At 42.5% G+C, this 19,290-nt stretch overlaps 3 protein-coding genes and 1 long non-coding RNA gene across 8 annotated transcripts; 1 reads left to right on the top strand and 3 right to left on the bottom strand.

The window, feature by feature from the left end:
• Positions 1-433: 433 nt before the first annotated feature.
• Positions 434-5,308, bottom strand: LOC135335241 (mucin-2-like). The gene is made up of 10 exons (XM_064530668.1): positions 5,195-5,308; positions 5,093-5,147; positions 4,651-4,812; positions 4,235-4,513; positions 2,865-3,152; positions 1,700-2,635; positions 1,083-1,283; positions 853-918; positions 716-796; positions 434-645 (listed from the first exon to the last, which is right to left on the bottom strand). The coding sequence occupies exons 2-10, from the start codon at positions 5,142-5,144 to the stop codon at positions 593-595; spliced, it is 2,118 nt and encodes a 705-aa protein (XP_064386738.1). The 5' UTR covers positions 5,145-5,147; positions 5,195-5,308; the 3' UTR covers positions 434-592.
• A 2,531-nt stretch (positions 5,309-7,839) lies between these two features.
• LOC135335247 (uncharacterized) lies at positions 7,840-12,659 on the bottom strand. Its single transcript, XR_010394470.1, has 8 exons — positions 12,533-12,659; positions 11,861-11,987; positions 9,595-11,804; positions 9,110-9,531; positions 8,928-9,056; positions 8,638-8,784; positions 8,295-8,450; positions 7,840-8,123 (listed from the first exon to the last, which is right to left on the bottom strand). It is a non-coding gene; the product is annotated as an uncharacterized LOC135335247 (long non-coding RNA).
• Positions 12,660-12,694: 35 nt separating this feature from the next.
• LOC135335245 (uncharacterized) lies at positions 12,695-16,714 on the top strand. 3 transcript variants are annotated; one of them, XM_064530674.1, is made up of 4 exons: positions 12,695-12,837; positions 12,936-13,031; positions 13,275-13,358; positions 15,216-16,714. In XM_064530674.1, exons 1-4 carry the CDS (start codon positions 12,774-12,776, stop codon positions 16,607-16,609), a joined length of 1,638 nt encoding a protein of 545 aa, XP_064386744.1. In that variant the 5' UTR covers positions 12,695-12,773; the 3' UTR covers positions 16,610-16,714. The 3 variants fall into 3 exon arrangements, with proteins under 3 accessions (XP_064386744.1, XP_064386743.1, XP_064386745.1); XM_064530673.1 differs by having other exon boundaries at positions 12,936-13,049; XM_064530675.1 differs by lacking the exons at positions 12,695-12,837; positions 12,936-13,031; positions 13,275-13,358 and adding an exon at positions 13,560-13,680.
• Positions 16,715-17,087: 373 nt separating this feature from the next.
• Positions 17,088-19,149, bottom strand: LOC135335559 (R3H domain-containing protein 4-like). 3 transcript variants are annotated; one of them, XM_064531094.1, is made up of 6 exons: positions 18,781-19,149; positions 18,472-18,581; positions 18,166-18,351; positions 17,957-18,098; positions 17,351-17,410; positions 17,088-17,265 (listed from the first exon to the last, which is right to left on the bottom strand). In XM_064531094.1, exons 1-6 carry the CDS (start codon positions 19,049-19,051, stop codon positions 17,234-17,236), a joined length of 801 nt encoding a protein of 266 aa, XP_064387164.1. In that variant the 5' UTR covers positions 19,052-19,149; the 3' UTR covers positions 17,088-17,233. The 3 variants fall into 3 exon arrangements, with proteins under 3 accessions (XP_064387164.1, XP_064387165.1, XP_064387163.1); XM_064531095.1 differs by having other exon boundaries at positions 17,088-17,248; XM_064531093.1 differs by lacking the exons at positions 17,088-17,265; positions 17,351-17,410 and adding an exon at positions 17,674-17,907 and having other exon boundaries at positions 18,781-19,148.
• Positions 19,150-19,290: the final 141 nt, after the last annotated feature.

The raw sequence follows: 19,290 nt of genomic DNA, 5'->3' as shown, positions 1-19,290 counted from the left end.
AATAATTAGCGTGGGACCATGACAACATTTCAATACAACCAATGGCAAGTGGAACCATGACAACGTGCATTTCAACCACCCTCAAACCTCCATTGAGTACTAATTAGCCAGGAAGTTGTACTTACACAAAGCTTGTGGGCAACATGCAATAAGTGGAAGCTTATAGTACAATGCTAGTGTGGAACTATGACAACTTACATTCAACCACCCCAAAACCTCCATTTGAGTACTAATTAAGCCAGGAAGTTGTACGTACTTACACAAAGCTTGTGGGAAACGTATATCTGCAACAGGTAGGAAGTTAAGTACAATGCTTAAGTGTAGTTAATGGGGGCAGCAGTGGAACCATGACAACTTTTCAACCACCCACTCTTACTCCTCCATATTCCCATTTGAATAGTCAGTGGTCTAATCAGACCTTAACCTCACAGGGCAAACTTGGCAGACATGCCGAGAAGTAATGATCAATGCACACAGTTGAAAGGGTCATACAAAAATTTGGCACTATAATTCAATATCTACTCTATTTTTTCTAGAGTTTATGGGTTCATCAGTTTATTAGGAATAGTCCTTGTCCTAACTGGCCGACCAATTATCCGAGGATGGCTCTACAGCCTGTGAGTGGGGAGCCTGAGTGGGAGGAGTCTGAAAGGGGATATGAGAGCACACAGTTGATGGTTGCTACTATATATCATGCATACATGTACACACATACCTGAGGTTTTTGAACGAGAGTGAGAGTGGCTTCTACTTTTACTCTTACGACGGGATTTCCCTCTTCTCCGAGATCTGATTCCTGTAGTATAATGAGTGTATTAATTAAATGAGACACACTGACAGTTGCTAACTTACTAGCACAGGTACCGTTCTCTAGGCATTGCTCACAAAAGTTGGTCAACACTTCCATACAGGCCGGGTCTGTGGGGAGACACAAATATAATTAAGGTTCTGCATGAGAGCTTTGAAATTGAATCTTTGTATCTATGGGCTGTTCAAAGATGCTATACTGTAACACATACTAGACACTATATTAAAATAGGAATTGGGCGATCAAAGTTAGTAGTTAGTCGACTGATACTCACCAACTGTGGGTAACTCCTCTTCGACAATATCGGAGGAGGAGGAGGAGGATGAGGATGAGGAGGAGCTACTAGAGCTACTAGAGCTACTAGAGCTACTAGAGCTACTAGAGCTACTAGAGCTACTAGAGCTGCTACTAGAAGAGGAGCTCCTGCTATGCTTGGCAGAACGACCAGGTCGTCTTGAACCTGATCTAGTAGCATCTGGTGAGTGGTAAAAAGATGAATTAACACAACGCTATAAAGGTCAGGCACAAAACAAATAATTATTGTATGCAAAAAACAAGGCCTGAGGTCAATGCAAATCTGGCTAAGCTGCTGCTACAACCCACGCACACACACTGCTAACCAGACCACGCACACACACTGCTAACCATGCACACACACTGCTTTACCATGCACACACACTGCTAACCACGCACACACACTGCTTTACCATGCACACACTACAGGAAGAGGAGGTATGACAGGCGCGGTGCAGCTCATGCAGGCAATTAGCCTTTGTAATTATCCGCCCACGCACCGCCCACGTCGTATGTTTTTGCTGAGAGTAATCAGAGGCTAATTACTTGAGCTGCACCGCGCCTGTCGAACCTCCTCTGCACTACAGGTTAGCTCACCTGCTCCCACCCCTGCGTCCACGATTGCTATCACTTCTGTCTCAAGAATGCAGCAGTCGATACCGTTGCCAAGGAAATTGTTGTTACATGTGCACACATTGTTGACACAGCTGGCGTCAGGATGACAGCCGCCAGGACAAGGGGGCGGGGCAGTAGTGGGCGGAGCAGTCATTACTGGAGGGGATGTAGTCGCAGGGGGATTAGTTGCAGGGGGGTCAGTTGGGGGGTTCGTTGGAGGGTCAGTTGGGGGGTTCGTTGGAGGAGTAGTTACTGGGGGGTTTGTTGGAGGGTCAGTTGGGGGGTTCGTTGGAGGATTAGTCGTTATTGGAGGGTTCGTTGGAGGATTAGTCGTTATTGGGGGGTTCGTTGGAGGATTAGTCGTTATTGGGGGGTTTGTTGGAGGATTAGTCGTTATTGGGGGGTTCGTTGGAGGATTAGTCGTTATTGGGGGAATTGTTGGAGGATTAGTCGTTATTGGGGGGTTTGTTGGAGGATTAGTCGTTATTGGAGGGTTTGTTGGAGGATTAGTCGTTATTGGGTCAGTTGCAGGGGCATCAGTGCCATCAGTTCCTTCAATGGGTAGAGTTGGAGGGGGTAGGGTGGCCATACGATCAGGGGGAGATACAATGACACTATCTTGGCTGATCTCCAGAGTAGTGGTAGAGCCAATGGGTGTTGCCAGAGAGGTGGATTCAACCGTGACCATACACCTGTAAGTGCCAAAATCAGATCCTGAAAATCCAATTAGAGGCAAAGTTGCAGAGGCTGTAGTATCCGAAGTTGTAGTGGCAACGGCCATTCCATTCATGTTAAACCAGGTCACAGTGACGCTTCCCGTGAGACCCTCCGGCACTGACGCCTCACACACAGGATTGTAGTCCTCGCCAATGACAGGTGGCATGTCCACTCCAGAGATGGTGATGGGTGGCAATGGGACTACAAGAGATACATGAGTACACGGGTACACGGATAGTGGTAAGTGATTATTGTCATAATTAACAGCAAAGTTTTATAGGATTTAGTCTATTCAACGTAGCAATATGATTGGTCAGTTTTAGAGCTTAGAATAACTGTGTCTACTAATTATAAGAGAGGTCCAATAATTTGGGGGAACGAACTATAAAAACCATGCACGCACACATGACCACAATATTGTAGGACTCACTGTCGACTATGACGGTGGTTGAACTTTGTCCATTGGCGTCTCTACACGTGTAACGACCCGTGTCGCCCGTAATAACGGGGTTAAAGGTCACAGTACTGTTGGTGGTCTGGCCGGAAGTTTGAGATGCCCCCACATCAATACGTGTAGTAGAAACAAGAGGATTTCCGTCGGGTCCTGTCCACTCAATGTCTGCCCCGGCCACATTAATAGTGCAGGTGAGAGAGTAGGGGGAACCAGCCGTGGGTGGTGTCATAGGTTCCTGGATGGTCTCCCTGGTCTCTTCGCCAGCTGTGGGGGGTAGGATAAGAGAGAGGGGTCATCAGAGATAATATATACTATGGTCATTAGAGACATACTACACCGTGGGGGGTGGGATAAGAGAGGGGGGTCATTAGAGACATACTACACCGTGGGGGGTGGGATAAGAGAGGGGGGTCATTAGAGACATACTACACCGTGGGGGGTGGGATAAGAGAGGGGGGTCATTAGAGATATACTACACCGTGGGGGGTGGGATAAGAGAGGGGGGTCATTAGAGACATACTACACCGTGGGGGGTGGGATAAGAGAGGGGGGTCATTAGAGATATACTACACCGTGGGGGGTGGGATAAGAGAGGAGGGTCATTAGAGATATACTACACCGTGGGGGGTGGGATAAGAGGGGGGGTCATTAGAGATATACTATACACTGTGGGGGGGTAGGATAAGAACGGAGGGGGTCATTAGAGATATACTACACTGTGGGGGGGATAGGATATAACACATGCATGTAGAATCTAGTTTACAAAAATCCAAAATATACCCAGGGGCGGATCCAGAAAAATTACATTGGTGGGGTTGTGAAACAGGGCGCGCTTGCATGTTGCAACATTTTTGAGGCCACATCCCCTTTTAATTGCGTATGATGTCGTAATAATTATTAGTAGTCACACAGAGCAAACTACATATATACCATCAGGTCAAAAAAAGCGATAATTATATAATTAGCATTGAACTGAAAAGCTTTCGTCAATGACAATGCACAAAATCATACAGACATCCCTATATTGAAAGAATGATGACAGCTGGATAAGTTCTCGGTAAATTAACCCATTTCCAGCAAATCAGCTAAACTATATAGAAGCAAAGAAGTTCAGCAGTTGCAAAAATTATATAACATTGGTTGTATTAATTCATGTTTCTCAGCTTGCTACAACCACAGTGCTTTGCTTTATAGCTACACCTCTGTACTCGTGCAGTTGCAGCTCCAACCTCTTATTTTTCACAGCCAACATTTTTCTGCATTTTTTGTGTTTACATGCATGAGTGTGTTTGCTGGGGTTGTAGTAACCCCAGCAACGTCACCCCTAGATACCCATTATAGCTTACCATTGACGGAGGCAACAGCCGACACTGTGGAAGTGATTCCAGGAAACATAGGTGAGGTCAGAGTGGCTACACATACATAATCACCAAAGTCAGTAACAGGTGTTAGCTCCAAAACGAGAGAAGTGACTGCATCCATCTGCCTGAGGACTGACCCATCAGGTCCGACCCATTGCAGGTTTGCGTTGAAGTTAGTGGGACTCGTGATACTGTTCGCAGTGCATGTCAGTGAAGCATCACTACCTGTAACGACGACGGAAGTTTGCACGGAAGGTCCCAGAGCTGCAGGAGAGAAATGGAAGCCATTCGAGTGAATAGAATTAAGAGGTTCATCCTAATCATTGAAAAATACAATTGAGCGAGTAGTTTTCCTAGTTAATAGTTGTGAGAGTCATGTGGAATATTATATTTCAACTCACTCCCTACGTCGATGCATGTCTGGCAGCCTACTTGCTCGTTCTGCAGGTCAATAAAAGCTCCGCCCCCGTTGTTACAGCAGTCACTGATGTCAGTGTTGATACCCAGAGTGAAGGCAGCAGTGCCGCACTCGCTAAAACACTCCAACTGACATTCAACAAACACTGTGCAGAAATCACACACAAATTAACGCACATTTTAGATTTGCATAATTATATTAAATAAGTGAGCATATTTTGAGGGTATAAAGTGTTAGTGGTTTTCGCTGATTATAAGCATGTACTGCAAACATTTATACCCACGAATTTAATATCACATGCATGCATGCTGCAGAAAAGCTGCTATTTCGTGAAAATTAAATCCGCGAAAAATCTTTCTAACTATCTTTCCGCAAAACTTTAGATCGAAGTATACCCGCTATACACGGTAGCTATAGTGACTCACCTCGAGGTACAGTACCTAACAAGGCTAGCGTGGTGAGTAACCCAACAAGCATCACCTATACAGAGGACAGAAGTAGCAACTATATAGTAGCTTTAAACTCACTTTATCTTGCTTCTTGAGAAACTAACTCCTTGTCTGTATAGTAGTATGAGGGAATAAGAGCTGATTTTATACTGCTCCAGCCAGTGCAGTATAGGATGTGGGTAGAAGTATAAAGTCATGTCCTGCATGATAGACAAGGTGGGGGTGGTTGCCATGATCATATGTATGTATATGGAACTAGCCAACCATCACAGCATTATATGTTCATGGGTGGTGGCTGTCACACATCTCATTATAAGGTAAAAGTTATTGACCTTCTGTAAATATCCAGAATCATGCCAAGATGAAAGTATAAGGCTTATTACTGAAAGGTATAACAAGTAAGTGGGCCAATTTGAATCCATTACTGTATACAGTTAGTCTTGGCTCAAACTACACTATCAAAGAAGACACATCGCACAATCGAACAATTGTACACAATAAAATTAAGTTTTACTCCAGGCAACTTTCCCATACTTATAATTATGCCCATGCATGCTGTAATCAGGAGCCCATGAATAGAGAGTTATGGCCATTGAATAAATTAACGAGGAAGGTTGTAGTTGAACATCAGTTCAACAGCCATGCATAACTTTAGTATTGTTGATCCCAATGTCATGTTTTTTGGGGGGCCACAATTTGTCATTTTCGCCCTTGGACCATGATACGTCCAAATATTTTTACCATTCAATTGATGACTGCACCATTTGAAAGGTACGTATCTTTCTATAAGCTTTCAGTAATCATGAAATTGGATCACGAAATTAACCCATTGACGGCTAAACGGGTGGGGGAGGGTGTTGTAGTTGAACAGCAAAGTTGTAAACTAAGTGGTTGAATCCTTACACATGTTATACGCAATACAGCACTGCAGTTTGCAAGCACTTAATAAAGAAACGTAAACCTGGAGTATATAGTACGCTGAAGTTAGACACTCCTTCTCTATATTTATGGGCTCCTGTCAATACTGCATGCCCATATATAATGAGAGGCTTTTCAGAGCTACAAAACAATAGCTTCATTTGTACAATCCTAACTCATCAAGCTACCTAATGCATGGGGAGCAGGCTGCGAGAGTACATTATCACAATAGAAGGGATTGGCACACACATGCATACCAGTTCCGTGAACCAGTAAACTCTGACCCCATGATGATGGTGGGGCTGACCGCTTATGACCCCTGACACTCAATTCTTGACCTCCAAACATTATTGTGAGATAAGGCCTTTCCACAGGATTGCTGTATCTAGGCAACAGAAAATAATCTTTTAGAAATGTTGTTGATACATAATTGTTGACAGAGGAAGAGTAATTGCTTGTTGTCCTACACAAGTCAACTTGCAGCCAAATGAGAATGCCACCATTAATTGACTTAGAGAATTAACATCATGCCAAAGGATCAATAAATGTTTGTAAGCACGCTAGCTAGAGGCTATAGCAGTATGAGCACTCCATGCACACCATCAAAGCATGCAGCCTGTACACACAGTTACTATACACTGACACACACTTGCACAGCTATAAGGAAACTCTTACTGCATGTATATATGCACACCACTTTAAATTTAAAGCCACTGGTGAGATGTCGACACCGAAGCTGTTAGGAGTTTAATATCCACATGCACAGTGACACATAAAATTACAACAATCTAGATAATTGCAAATCCAAAACAGTGGCAGCCAAGGATTGTATTTTCGCACCCAAGAGAAGTAGCTATAAAACAAACAAACAAAACATGCACTCACAATCAAGTAAACCAGGATTGCTACAATGAGGTTGATAATACTACTACTACTAGCAACTGCTGTAGGTACCTGCCTAAGCATCCCTCTGGAGGTAAGCTCAGGCACACACATTACTAAAATGTGACGGTATCTCATCAGCAATGTGTACGGTATAGGAAGGCAATGAAGGAGGTGGTGGTCTAGTACGTGAGAGAAGACAGTCTCGTGAGTGTCGGGGTCAGTGTGTCAAATTGGCTCTAGAGTTCAGACTCTCCCGACGTGGAAAGCCTTCGCTGAAGGAGCAGTTTATTAAACAGTTCGGCATGTCACGGCTACAGCTGTATCGAACCAGCATTGCAGATTTTTATAAAGGCTGCATAGGAGCATGTGAGCCACCACCTCCGCCTGCAACTACAGTACCCCCACCACCCCCTCCACCTCCTCCTCCTCCTCCGCCTACAACTACAGTACCCCCACCACCCCCACCACCACCTCCCCCACCACCTCCTCCTCCGCCTACAACTACAGCACCTCCACCTCCACCGCCCCCTCCACCACCCCCACCACCACCACCACCACTTCCTGTGACAGACCCTCCCCAATAAAGATGGGAAGAGACTAATCTAGCCAAACAACATTCAAACTGAAACAGTATTTTAGTTATCAGAGATTATATAAGCGAACTGTGAACTTTATACCATAATTGTAATTGCATCATGATGTTTTTTTGGCTCACCATGGAACGACAAAGTATAGTCTACAAGGACAGTTGGAAACAGTTACTGCTGAACTACGATCACTTCAAGGAAGAAGTTGACTCGGGGGATGACCCGTCTGTTGACAAATTATTGAAACACAGATATTCAAATAGAAACGGTTGCTAAAATTGTGCATGCGCAATCAGTATGATTTATTGTACACAAACTCGACTTGTATTGAGATACCATATCAAAATAACACTAAATTTAAATCTACATTGCTAATAAAAAAAACAGCCTAGGAAATGCTATTTTGTTCTTAAATTTAAAAACTAGTTGTTGTTTTTCTACCTATGAATCTAACGACTGATTATTGTGTTGTTACAGTCTGATGATAATGGATTGACCTATCAACCCCCTCCTACTACTCTCACATTGAGTCACGCTAGAGTCACTGACTTGTTGAGGCCTTACTGTGAATATGTGGTCACCAGGAGCTAGACCAGGGAGCATAAATGGACTGGTGCCTGCATGAGTGTAGGGGAGGGGCATGTAAAGTGATGCATGCGTGCGTGGGAAGTGGTGCGGAAACTTGACAATAATTACAAACAATTATGATTATTAGTGTAAGTGTAGGCATGCATGCAGACTAAGGTCTCAGTGTTTGGTGAGGTGGTTTGCGGTGGTGGTTAACTCACAATCTGTAGACGTTCCATCAGGCAGATGACACATGAACTTGTTGACATTGACTTCAGCAGTTGGTCCAGTTCCGGCTCACTCCACAGTCACATCACCAGATACAGGGTCAACCTCGTACTGCTGGTCAGTGAATACCACACTACACTGTGGGATGTCTGCAGGAGAGTTGAAACAATAGAGGATTGCTATTGTTATCTGCTGGAGCTATGTAAACGCATATAGTATATATTAGTGCATACACTTAAGAATAGGGTAGCTGAAAGTGAAATGCATCATGAGTATCTCTCCTGCATGTTGTTATGAGTTATGAGTAGTTAAATATGGACTGTGTTTTACATATACCTGTACGAAACTTTCTGTCTTCAAATATTGGAACAATTTGACTGGGGCAATATGGCACAACAGTTATAAAAAGCCTATTGATAGACCTCCTGCTTGTGACTGACTCTTGGTACCATTGTCCAGTGAAGCTACCAGTAGGGGGAGAGCCTGTGTGTGGGGGGGGGGGGGGAGGAGGGAGAGATAATAGTTCTATATAGTAATGCACACACATTCTTATGTGGCAAACACTGAACAATATATTTGGCCCATGCAAGACATCATCTAACAGAACAAACAAACATCAGATGTACAATCAAATTCATCTGTTCTTGCTCTGACTTCACATAAAACTCGAGCACACCCGGATATGGTGTAGTCCACAGTGAGGCTCGTACCAACAATCTGTGGAGATTTGTTGAAGAAAAGCAACTCATCGAAATCTGCAATTAAAAGTGTAAAAACGTATTAATTATAAGGAAGTCGCTACTTGTACCTTCATCGTCATAGATGATCACAGTATTAGGCAGGTCATCGTTGACAATACGGCTCTCTCAGCAGAGGAGGTAAGGTTCAAGTAGAAAGCTTCACTCAGGATCAACAATATTCTCTGGCTCAGGTTTCATCTTCACTGGAACAATCTCACCATGCACTTTTAATTATATCCTTAACTTTACGGAGAATGTTCTGATACTCCGTATCACGAGTGACACCTATGCATTTAAATGGAACACAGCTCTCTTGAGTGTCTTCTTCTTGGGATGCAAACTCTTCACTAGATATTCTGTCACACACACTACTATCAGTATCATCATCACAGTTTCCATCATTAAGTAGCCAATCCCATACGATTAGAAAACCAAGCTTGTCAAAAGCCTTTAGGTGTCGTACGTACACAACTTTACAAAACTCTTCAACCTGTAAGAGAAGCATATAGTATTTGAGTATGCGCCAGTACAATAAAATTGGGAAGCAACTTACATCAACAAAACAATGGTCTTTAATAGTGATAGCAAAAGGGGTGGTAGACGGTCTAGAAGGGTCTGGAAAGCTCTGGTCTGATCTCAAGAATCCATCATACACACGTACAGATCCATCTAAATGTTCAAACTGAAATGTTCCTTGCCTCAGTTCAACTTCAATTATTGAAAAGCTTGGAATTCTGTACAGAACTGTACACCTATGTTCAGCACAGAGACGTTTACCCCATTATTAATGGCAATGTCAACTGAAGTGTCTGGTATAGAACTTGTAGCGCACATTGCATTTTATTCAGCAGCCTGCCAAAATTAATTAAGGTAGATACTTTGTGTGTCATTAATTTTATCTTTTTAGCTTTTTGCTGAATCGGCATAATGATCCAGATGATAGGTCATACTCTGTAGGAGTATGACCTACCATCCTTTGAGAAGTTTCTGCTACATCTAACATCAACGAATAGAGTCAGAGTCCACTTCTTCATGTTCATTCTCTTGTCATGCTTTAATCATACTCATGCATTAGTTTATAACATTGTTATTGTCAATAAAATGTTCATACAATGAAAATACAATAAATTAACTAGTGTTCAAGCTGGCGCTGTGCTAATGCCTCTTGCCATGCTTTTGCTTTCGCTGAAAAGTTATATTAGTTTCTATAATGAATTTTATATAAAGTTAGCTTATCTATATAAAGTCACTGAGAAGAAAAGACTTATTTACATGCATCTATTGTTGTATTATGTGGATCTCAAGAAAGAAGAAAATTGATTTGTAGTTCAGCATATATAACATCTAAGAAGAAAAGACCTGTGTACATGCATAATTATTGTTATCTATAATATTATTGTTATATGGTAGTGTGTTTTGTGGCTTACCAGGCCTTCAAGACAAAGATGATTCTGCCAGGAGGATCTGGATCTGGATCTTGGATATTATTTCTTACACTGGGGAATGAGCGCGCATGCGCATTACATCCACAGGAATAATTAAAGGGTGTGTCCAAAGAGATCAATTTCACAAAATGGCTAGACTCTACTGTACTGCTAGCTAGCTGTTTTAACAGATATTTTCTGAGTATTGTAGCTAACAAAAAGCTAGCGCTTTAGTGCAAGGCTAACTCATATGTTGAATAGAAAGTTTGTGCGGACAGATGATGCTATGAAAGATTCTGAAGAGACTGCAACAGCCTTCAATGTGAGTCAAACTAGCCATAACTCGAGAAAGAAGCTTTAGTTTGCTAATCCACGAATCAAAATCCAAGAGAACGTGGCTAGAAGCCTATAGAAGCTGTTAGCTTTCGTCGCATTGCAACCGTTGAGCAGTTATAGCTGGAATACACACACACACAGAGACAGACAGACACACACACACACACAGTCAGCTTTACTGTATCCCTCGTGCGGCTACGCCTCGAGGCATAATAAAGATTGGCATAGAGCAAGTGTAAACCTCGATTTGAGGCCGCGGGTGGGCGTATGTTCGAATGAAAACTCGCCTTTCGCGATTAAACGCCCAGTCCCCTAATAAAGCCATAGATAGTGTAGTAAGAGGGATTGGAAACGGACCGCGATTGTCGGCCAGTCCAGGCTGCGCAGGAAGTTAATTCACTGCACCGGAAGCTAATAATAGTTTCTTCACATCACCTTGGGATGGCAGCACAGATTACAGAGCAGACAGACAGCACATGAGACCTTGATAAGAGCTAGAGCTAAAGAGCAGTGATGAGCATCGAAGGTATAAGTCCAAAATACCAGTCTACATTTGTATAGCTAGCTTGCTTGTCCATTTTAATATTTGTCCCTTTTAATACAGAGAAACACTCTACTGAGATCGAGAGAAGCCACTAAGCCTCTGTTTGTGAAGACGAAGGATTCAAGATATTTAGCAGCTAGTGCCAGCATCATGTAACTGCACTGACTTTGAGCAACAAAGTTGTAGCTATGAATGGATGATTTACAAGGGAAATACAATTTAATAGCTATCACTTTAGCATATTGTGTACTCACACTCTTATACTCTTAGTGTATATAGTTGATTCGATTCATAATTATAATTATGGTTGTTTGATCACACGTAAAAAAAATAATTATGTGCATCAAATAGAAATGTAGTTAAACACTTCGAGAGGGTTCTAGCCGATTTGCTCACTCAGAAAAGCACTTGCATCAGGGAGGATGAACAAGTCTCCTACCATGTCAATGAATGATTTGACTGCAAAGGGGCGAGGGGAGTTTTAGGTTTACAATACACATTGTATATATACGTACCTGGCTGTGAACTTCAGTCCTTGTGGCATCACTACAGCATCTTGTTGCAGCCAGTGCACTTAGCTCCTTACGGCTAGAAACCGATTTTTCCCAGTGTCCCAGTCGTCCAGGTATTCATTCTCCAACCCTATAGTATATATCACCCATGGGCAAGTAAACAAGACGGTAGTAACATAATAACGTATGACCAGTATATACATGTACATACGTCAATTTGTAATTATACATGTAGACTAAACATCACAGCTACTGCCAAAATAAGGCTTTGTTCAGTCAAATGAAGGTGTCTATTGCACAATATACAGCACTCACTATAATATAAAGGCATTTAGAAATACTCACGACAAATTATATGCCAAAGAGAGGTACGGAAAAGTGGACATAAATTTAGGTCAATTTGTCATTTTATCACCATGTTGTGAACTTTTCTTAGTACTTAGCAGGGCCAACTCAACACCATTTCATTCCTTACCTAATTCTCTATCAACAACATCATCAATCTTTAATATTGCTTGTATAACAAAAAAGATATAGGTACAGAAAGTCATTCCAGTTTGAAAATGCTGCCAATTTCTGATATAGGACTGGTAAATAAGGTCCCAATAAATAATAAGTATCTACATGGTAAGAGAGGCTCTAATAAATATACTGCTACTAGTTTTAGTGCTTTACCTTTGTCCTAGAACAGGAGAAAACCTTGTCTTTGTATCTCTGGACGGACGTAATTTAGCGCTTATAGCTGCGTTACGCGCAGCCTGGATTGTCCACAAGGCCCCAAGTTCATTACATTGCATTGATAAGCCCACGTGATCCCGTTTCCAATCCCTTTTATTACACTATCTATGATAAAGCCTAGACTTCTTGCAGAAAAGGGTGGGCGTATTTTCGCGAGGGTACGGTATTTTGGAAAAATATGTCGTCTCTTCGCCATCAAGATGTCAATGCTGAGTTAAGAGAATTGGAGAAGACCTTTAAAGGTAAATTTCAACACTTTATAAGCACTTCCCTTCATAAGCACTTCACAACTCAGTCATAATTATTGTGACTCATTGCTTTATTATTATCGACTACACAGACTTCAAGAAGAGAGCTAAGTGTGAACGAGAGGAACTCGAGCAACAAATAGAATTTGAGCGTAAACAAAAGAAAATTAAGCGGCCTACACAAACAAGTCAGTGCAGTGGTGTAGGTAAATTAACACTTCATGAGCACTCGCACTTGTGACAGTGTGGTCATAAAATCATTGCTTCATAACTACACAGTTAACCAAGGAAAGTAGACCTGCAGTTGCTCTGTACACATACGAAATGAGTGTATGATGTTTGCTGGCTGTACTAGTAATTGATACCATGTTGATAGCAGCAGTTGAATGTCACGGGTTGCCCGTAACTCGTTCTTTTCTATTATCCTGCAGTGGACCTGTCCCCATCCGTCTCCGAGATCTCCGATATGCCGTCCGTCTCCGAGAACCAGACCTTAGCAATCTCTGTTGGCAACAGTGAGTATTTGCACTATAGACAAGTTCACTTAAAGTGCCTTCAATAAAGATGTAGAAAGACAGCCTTTACAATCACTTGCTTGAATGAAAGCACCGCGGGTGCTGATGCCTCGGTGGAGGTGCCAAAGCTACATAACATAAAGCTACTAATAGCTAGCTCGACTAATAGCTTGATTATGATATTTTGCTGACTGCATGCAGAATCCAGAATCTCAAAGAGTGGGTAATGATCGACGAGGATTGTTGTTAAAAACGATCGATGCCAAAAGTTTGAACAGGTTTTGCTACGGACTCTTCTGAAAAGGCTGCAATGGCATTCCAAGTAAGCAAAACTAGGCATAACTCGAGAACGAAGCTTTATTTTGCAAATCCACGAATTAAAATCCAAGAAAACATGACTAGAAGCCTATAGAAACTCTTACTTGCACTTCATTGATCCTTGAGCAGCTGTAGCAGTCTACACACACACACACACAGACACACAAACACACTACCGTATACCTCGCTTGTGCATGTGCACCGAGGCATAATAATAGGCCATCGTTCTTACAATATTATAGTGACAGTACCGTCAAACAGTAATAAGCATAATTATATTCATTGATATCGATAAGCTAAACGTATAGTACAAGCCTTGAGCCCATAGCGCGAAATTTTCGAGGCACTTATATTTCGTGGAATGGCCTCTAAAAGCATTTCGTTGCACAATGTTCGTGGAATGACTGCTTACCGGAAGCCACGCCTTTAATCTTTGCACGTTATAGCAGATAATTCTAATTAAAGAACAATTTTTGCGGACTTAATTTTCGTGTAGGATTGCTAACCCACAAAATCCACGAAAATTTCGCGCTATACAGTATAACTCGTAGTTTTTTGCACAGAAATTTAAAGGAAAATCTACATGTATGCTAACAATGCCATAGGAGGGGAGGTCGGACATCACTTGAACTTTCACTAATTATGACCTTTTAATGACATTCCAGGCCAAATTGCTTTTCGTTTTTGCTGACTCAGCAGTAGCATTTACTGTGCTTTGCTAGTCTCATCTTTTAGCTGCCCTCTAAAAGTTGGACGGCCTAATCCCAAGTGTATGTAATAAAGGCCGGCTAATTTATGAGACAATAATTTTTTTGCTGTCACTGAATCAATGCTATCTTGCAAACAAAGGCTTTGTTCTCGAGTAAAGGTTAGTTTTGCTTACCAGTACATTGAAGGCCATTGTAATAGCAAAATCTGTTTGTAGAAGGTTGCTATTCTACTTAGTAGTTAGCTCTATACTAGAGCGATAGCTATTGGTAGCTGCAAGAAGCTAAAAACTACAAACCAGTTAATGCACTGTTTTACGCTCGTCTCTATGGATATTATTGGCCTCGCGGAAGTTCTCGAGCTACATGAGCTTCCGCTTGGCCAACTCGCAACAGTGCATTAACTAGTACATATATGTTACAGGCTCTGGGAAAAGGGCCTAATTGGCGCAAGCTATGATTTTTCACAATCTATACCAGATGATAGAGCAATGATATGCATAGTGTACACATAACCTCGTTTCATGCCTGAGTTATGCGTGTTGGAAACTCGAAAGCTGTATCAAATATTTGTATTGAGAAAATACCCACTCAAAGATTAGACAAAGCGCTTCGGTGTAAAGGTAGTAGAATGACTGTAGATAGCTTATAAGTTCAAGACATTTTTTTTTATAAATGTGGCTATTGCTCAATACTAATATCAATTAGGCCCTTTTCCCAGAGCCTGTCACATATACGTCTGTGTAGTGACTCAGATACACACATGCAATGTATGAATTGGATGACAATAATTATATGTAACGATCCCCATTGTAATGCACACTGCTTTTAGGGCCAAAATGGGATATGGAGAGCATCAGCCACACTGCCAAAACGAAGAATGTTGTGTTCCAGCGGATGCCACTACAGACGCACTGGTTTGCGATGTCCCTGTATGACGTTTATTTAAAATTCCAGAAAGCTTCCGCTTCTCCTTCTCCTTCTCCTTCTCCTTGGAGTGTGGATTTTGAAGGGCAACAGCTCACACTGGACTTACAATCCCTAACCAAAGCCTCTGCCCATATCAAAATGGCTTGTAGAACGAGCAAGGATGAGGAAAATGTACCTTTTAGCATCCGTTCAACCAGGTCACTGCGGATAAGTGAATTGTGTTTTTCTGCAATTTTCTCTGCAGGCCTCAATATGCTACTGTGCTCCTGTCCTAACGTAACGATCATTCATCAAGGGCCTGTCCGAACGAGACCTAAAAACCCAGGCAACCCTGAAGCAGCAGATATATTGGGTGTTCGCATAACAGAATCCGATTTTGCCGAGAGTATCTTTGTATCGGACCTAAAGATGTTTGACATGCATACCGCTGATAATGAGACTGCACTGTATGCAAAATATGCTGCCATCAATCAATCAGTTCTTTCAGATGATCGATGCATGATAGTTCTTGGGCTGTCAGGAACCCCCCTCTCAGCCACATTGTGGGCTTATTTGATAGGCAACAAAAAAATTTGGGCTGTACCGATTATCACGGAAGTATTGGCTTTCAATCCGTCCTTCTTGGCCACACTATCCATCGGAATTCAGTTCTTAGCAGAGACGCCTATATTCTACAATGCTTTGGAATGTGCCATACCATTCAAGGACATATCAGTCACTCCACTGAAGGCAAACGAAAACAACAGAACGTATCTGAATACTGAAGATGGTCACAAGACAGTAGTCAAATTCTTCGATACGCATGAATCAGCACTGTTGAGCAATGTTGACGTCATGAAAATTGCTGGTGTGGTGGTGAAAGAGAAATTCCTCACTATGGACAAAAGGCTTTCATACATAGAGTACAAGTACTATGATGGGGGTCACGAACCAGTTTCTCTTTCACAGTTCCGTAACATCTTGTGTATGCTGCACAAACTGCACAAGAAGGAGTACGTTCACGGGGACATCAGACAAAACAACTTGGTGTTTGACAAAGACGGCCGTGATGGGTACCTGATTGACTATGACCTTGCTCGCTTTTGTGGGAAGGGGAAACGGCCCTTGTACCCAAAGGGGTATAATTATTGCGATTCGATACGCCATCCAGATGCGATGGCATTCAGGCCGATGCAACCGAGCCATGACAGGCACTCCCTGGCAATCATAGTGGAGAAGTACTACCCAGATTCTAAAGCAGTTATCAGCAAAATTCGGTCCAGCGAACCGTTGAAGGATATTGCTGACTTATGTTGACGTCAATGGTAGACTAACTCTATAACTCTAATGTATCTACTGCCTTTCAAATTAAAACTCACCCTTAGAAATGTATAATTCTACTATATTTGTTGAGATTTTGGAGTGAACTGAAGTGAAATGATAATTTAAATGGTCCTGGGCAGATCGACTAGCTAACCACTTTGACTTACATCTTCGATGCTGGCATGCATAATTATGGCATGCATAATTATAAACAATGTACATGTACGTAGTGTATGACATACATCATATTATACGTTGCTTGCATCACTTAACTGAAGGGTATTTGATCATGACGGCAGGCCAGTAGATTTATAGGTAAAGATCGTTAACTATACATTTGCAATATAGACATCATTAATTTTGTTATTGATCACACTCAGAGGTCAAAGTAGGAAATATATCTATATAATTATAGAAAACCACATTACATCACAGAAGCTAGGTAGCACAGTTTAATTAATTGTCCACAATAATAATCAACAACACAATAAAAAGTGAACACATACAGTGACAGTTTCACACAAACGGAACGGAGGCTTGTAAACAACTATACATAAATAACAACATCTATACTTATATAGCAGCTTCAACTAATCCTAATTTTAGCTAATCACTAGATCAGTTCACTTGGGCCTCTGTGGCACTTGGGCCTCTGTGGCACGTGGGCCTCTGTGGCACTTGGGCCTCTGTGGCACGTGGGCCTCTGTGGCACTTGGGCCTCTGTGGCACGTGGGCCTCTGTGGCACGTGGGGTCGTGGGGGAACTGGTCTGAGACTGGGAGCACCAGCCGGTCTCCTGAGGGGAGGAGGGAAAGAGTGGGTTCATCGACAGTTTTAGCTTCATATAATTTATACTATAAGGAATAGCATGTACAGTAAATGAATTCTTGGTACTAGGCTATCTGGCTAACGGTATAGTAGGTTCCAAAAGAACGTTACTGGCTTGGTCGCAAAATGTAACACAGGCAATAAAGGAAGTGATGTCACATGTGTCAAATAACATGCCTCAAATGTTATCATGTTTTGGAGGTGTGTCTCTCAGGAAGTAAACTAACTCAATCAAAGAACTAACACTCTCTTTTATGTGCTGCCTAATCTTGAGATAAGATTATTTGTGGTATTCTGCACAGCTTGATTTTGTACAAAAATATAACGATACAATATACAATGCAACTATACTAAGGTTCAGTTATTATACAGCTCAATTCTTGAGGTAGCTAGTTAGCCAGGTCCTAGGTGGGGAAAAGCCGTCCCCAGTCACCATGACAACACTCACACCCTCAGCATTCACAGCTGAGTGGGCAGGAGTCACAGGAGTCACACAACACACACTATCACTTACTAGTTGAGTTGAGCCCCATGTATTGACACAGGCCGTGCAGCAGGAGGCGTGAGTAGGCGTGGGAGTGTGTTGACAACACCACTGATCCGTGGTCAACCGTGAACAAGAAGCGAAGCTCCTCCTCCAAAGAAGACAACAGCTCCTATAGAGAGAGAGGGGGTGGCTGTATTTATACTAACACATTAGACGCTATGATCTGCTGAGATTACCATAGGAAGATGTCTGTTGTGTTGCAGCACTGAGCGAATACGTCGATCAATCTTTCTGAAGCTGTCCTGAGCCGTGGTCGTCGTTGTGTCAGCATGAGGAGAGGCGGGATCACACTCTCCACCCCTCACACCCTCCAAGATCAGACGCTGCTCCTCCTCTGTTCGTGACGAGAAACTGGTCCAAACCTGAGAGAGAAAAAGAAAAGGCAATATATCAATAAGCTCAGCTAGGGATGAAAAAACATTTTAATCAATAACTAGATATGTTGTGTATAGGATTTCCACAGTGAGCATGTCAGTGGGTACCTGCATGTGCTTCTCTGAGCTGTGCAGCTGTGTGAGGGGGGAATGGTGCTCGGGGAGAGGCGTGGCACTCTCGTCCTCCATCACCACCATCAGAGAACTCAGAAAAGCAGCTACAGAAACAATACAAATACAATAAACACTAGTAGTACTAGTTAAACACTATATTGTACTATTGTACTGTACTATATCTAGTCTCGTAGGCCATACTTTGAAGGGGGATACTACCTCAAAGTATGGCCCGAGACTAATTACAATTAACTGACTAGATTCAGAACCTAGCCGGCCGGCCATTACTTTATACTATCTCACAATTCTCCCATCGTCGTGAGTGACGACTCCTCCGCTCGTGTCCATCTCCAGGACCCCTCCTGAAGAGATGGGACTGTGGCCGGGGGTCACGTCTTGTCACCTGTCGACAGAGGGTCTTACAACGAGGCTGGTGATCCAATGGCGGCCATGGTTTCTCCTCTTCAATATATTCAGTACCAGAGGACTCTTCCGAAGATAGGATCTGATTGGGGCTCACGCCATCCTCACTGATGTTGATGAGGTTCCTGATACGAGAACCTCTTTTCACCATCTCCTTACAGGCTTACTAGCTAGCTCACACCCAGACTCTGGCTCACACCATCAACAAAACAAACATCAGATATGGTAAAGAGGGCCACATTGTTTACCAAACATCCTCGAGTAAACGCCGAGGGCATTTCCCACGCCGATTTTTCTTGAATAGAACAGAGATTAAAGATGTTGTTCTATTAAAGAAAAATCGGCGTGGACCTTGCCAACATGCTCTGCCTCGAGTACGGGCCGCAATGA

The sequence above is a fragment of the Halichondria panicea genome, chromosome 4 (genome assembly GCF_963675165.1).
Source record: "Halichondria panicea chromosome 4, odHalPani1.1, whole genome shotgun sequence".
Lineage (NCBI taxonomy): Eukaryota > Metazoa > Porifera > Demospongiae > Suberitida > Halichondriidae > Halichondria > Halichondria panicea.
This window is presented reverse-complemented; position numbering and strand designations above follow the sequence as displayed.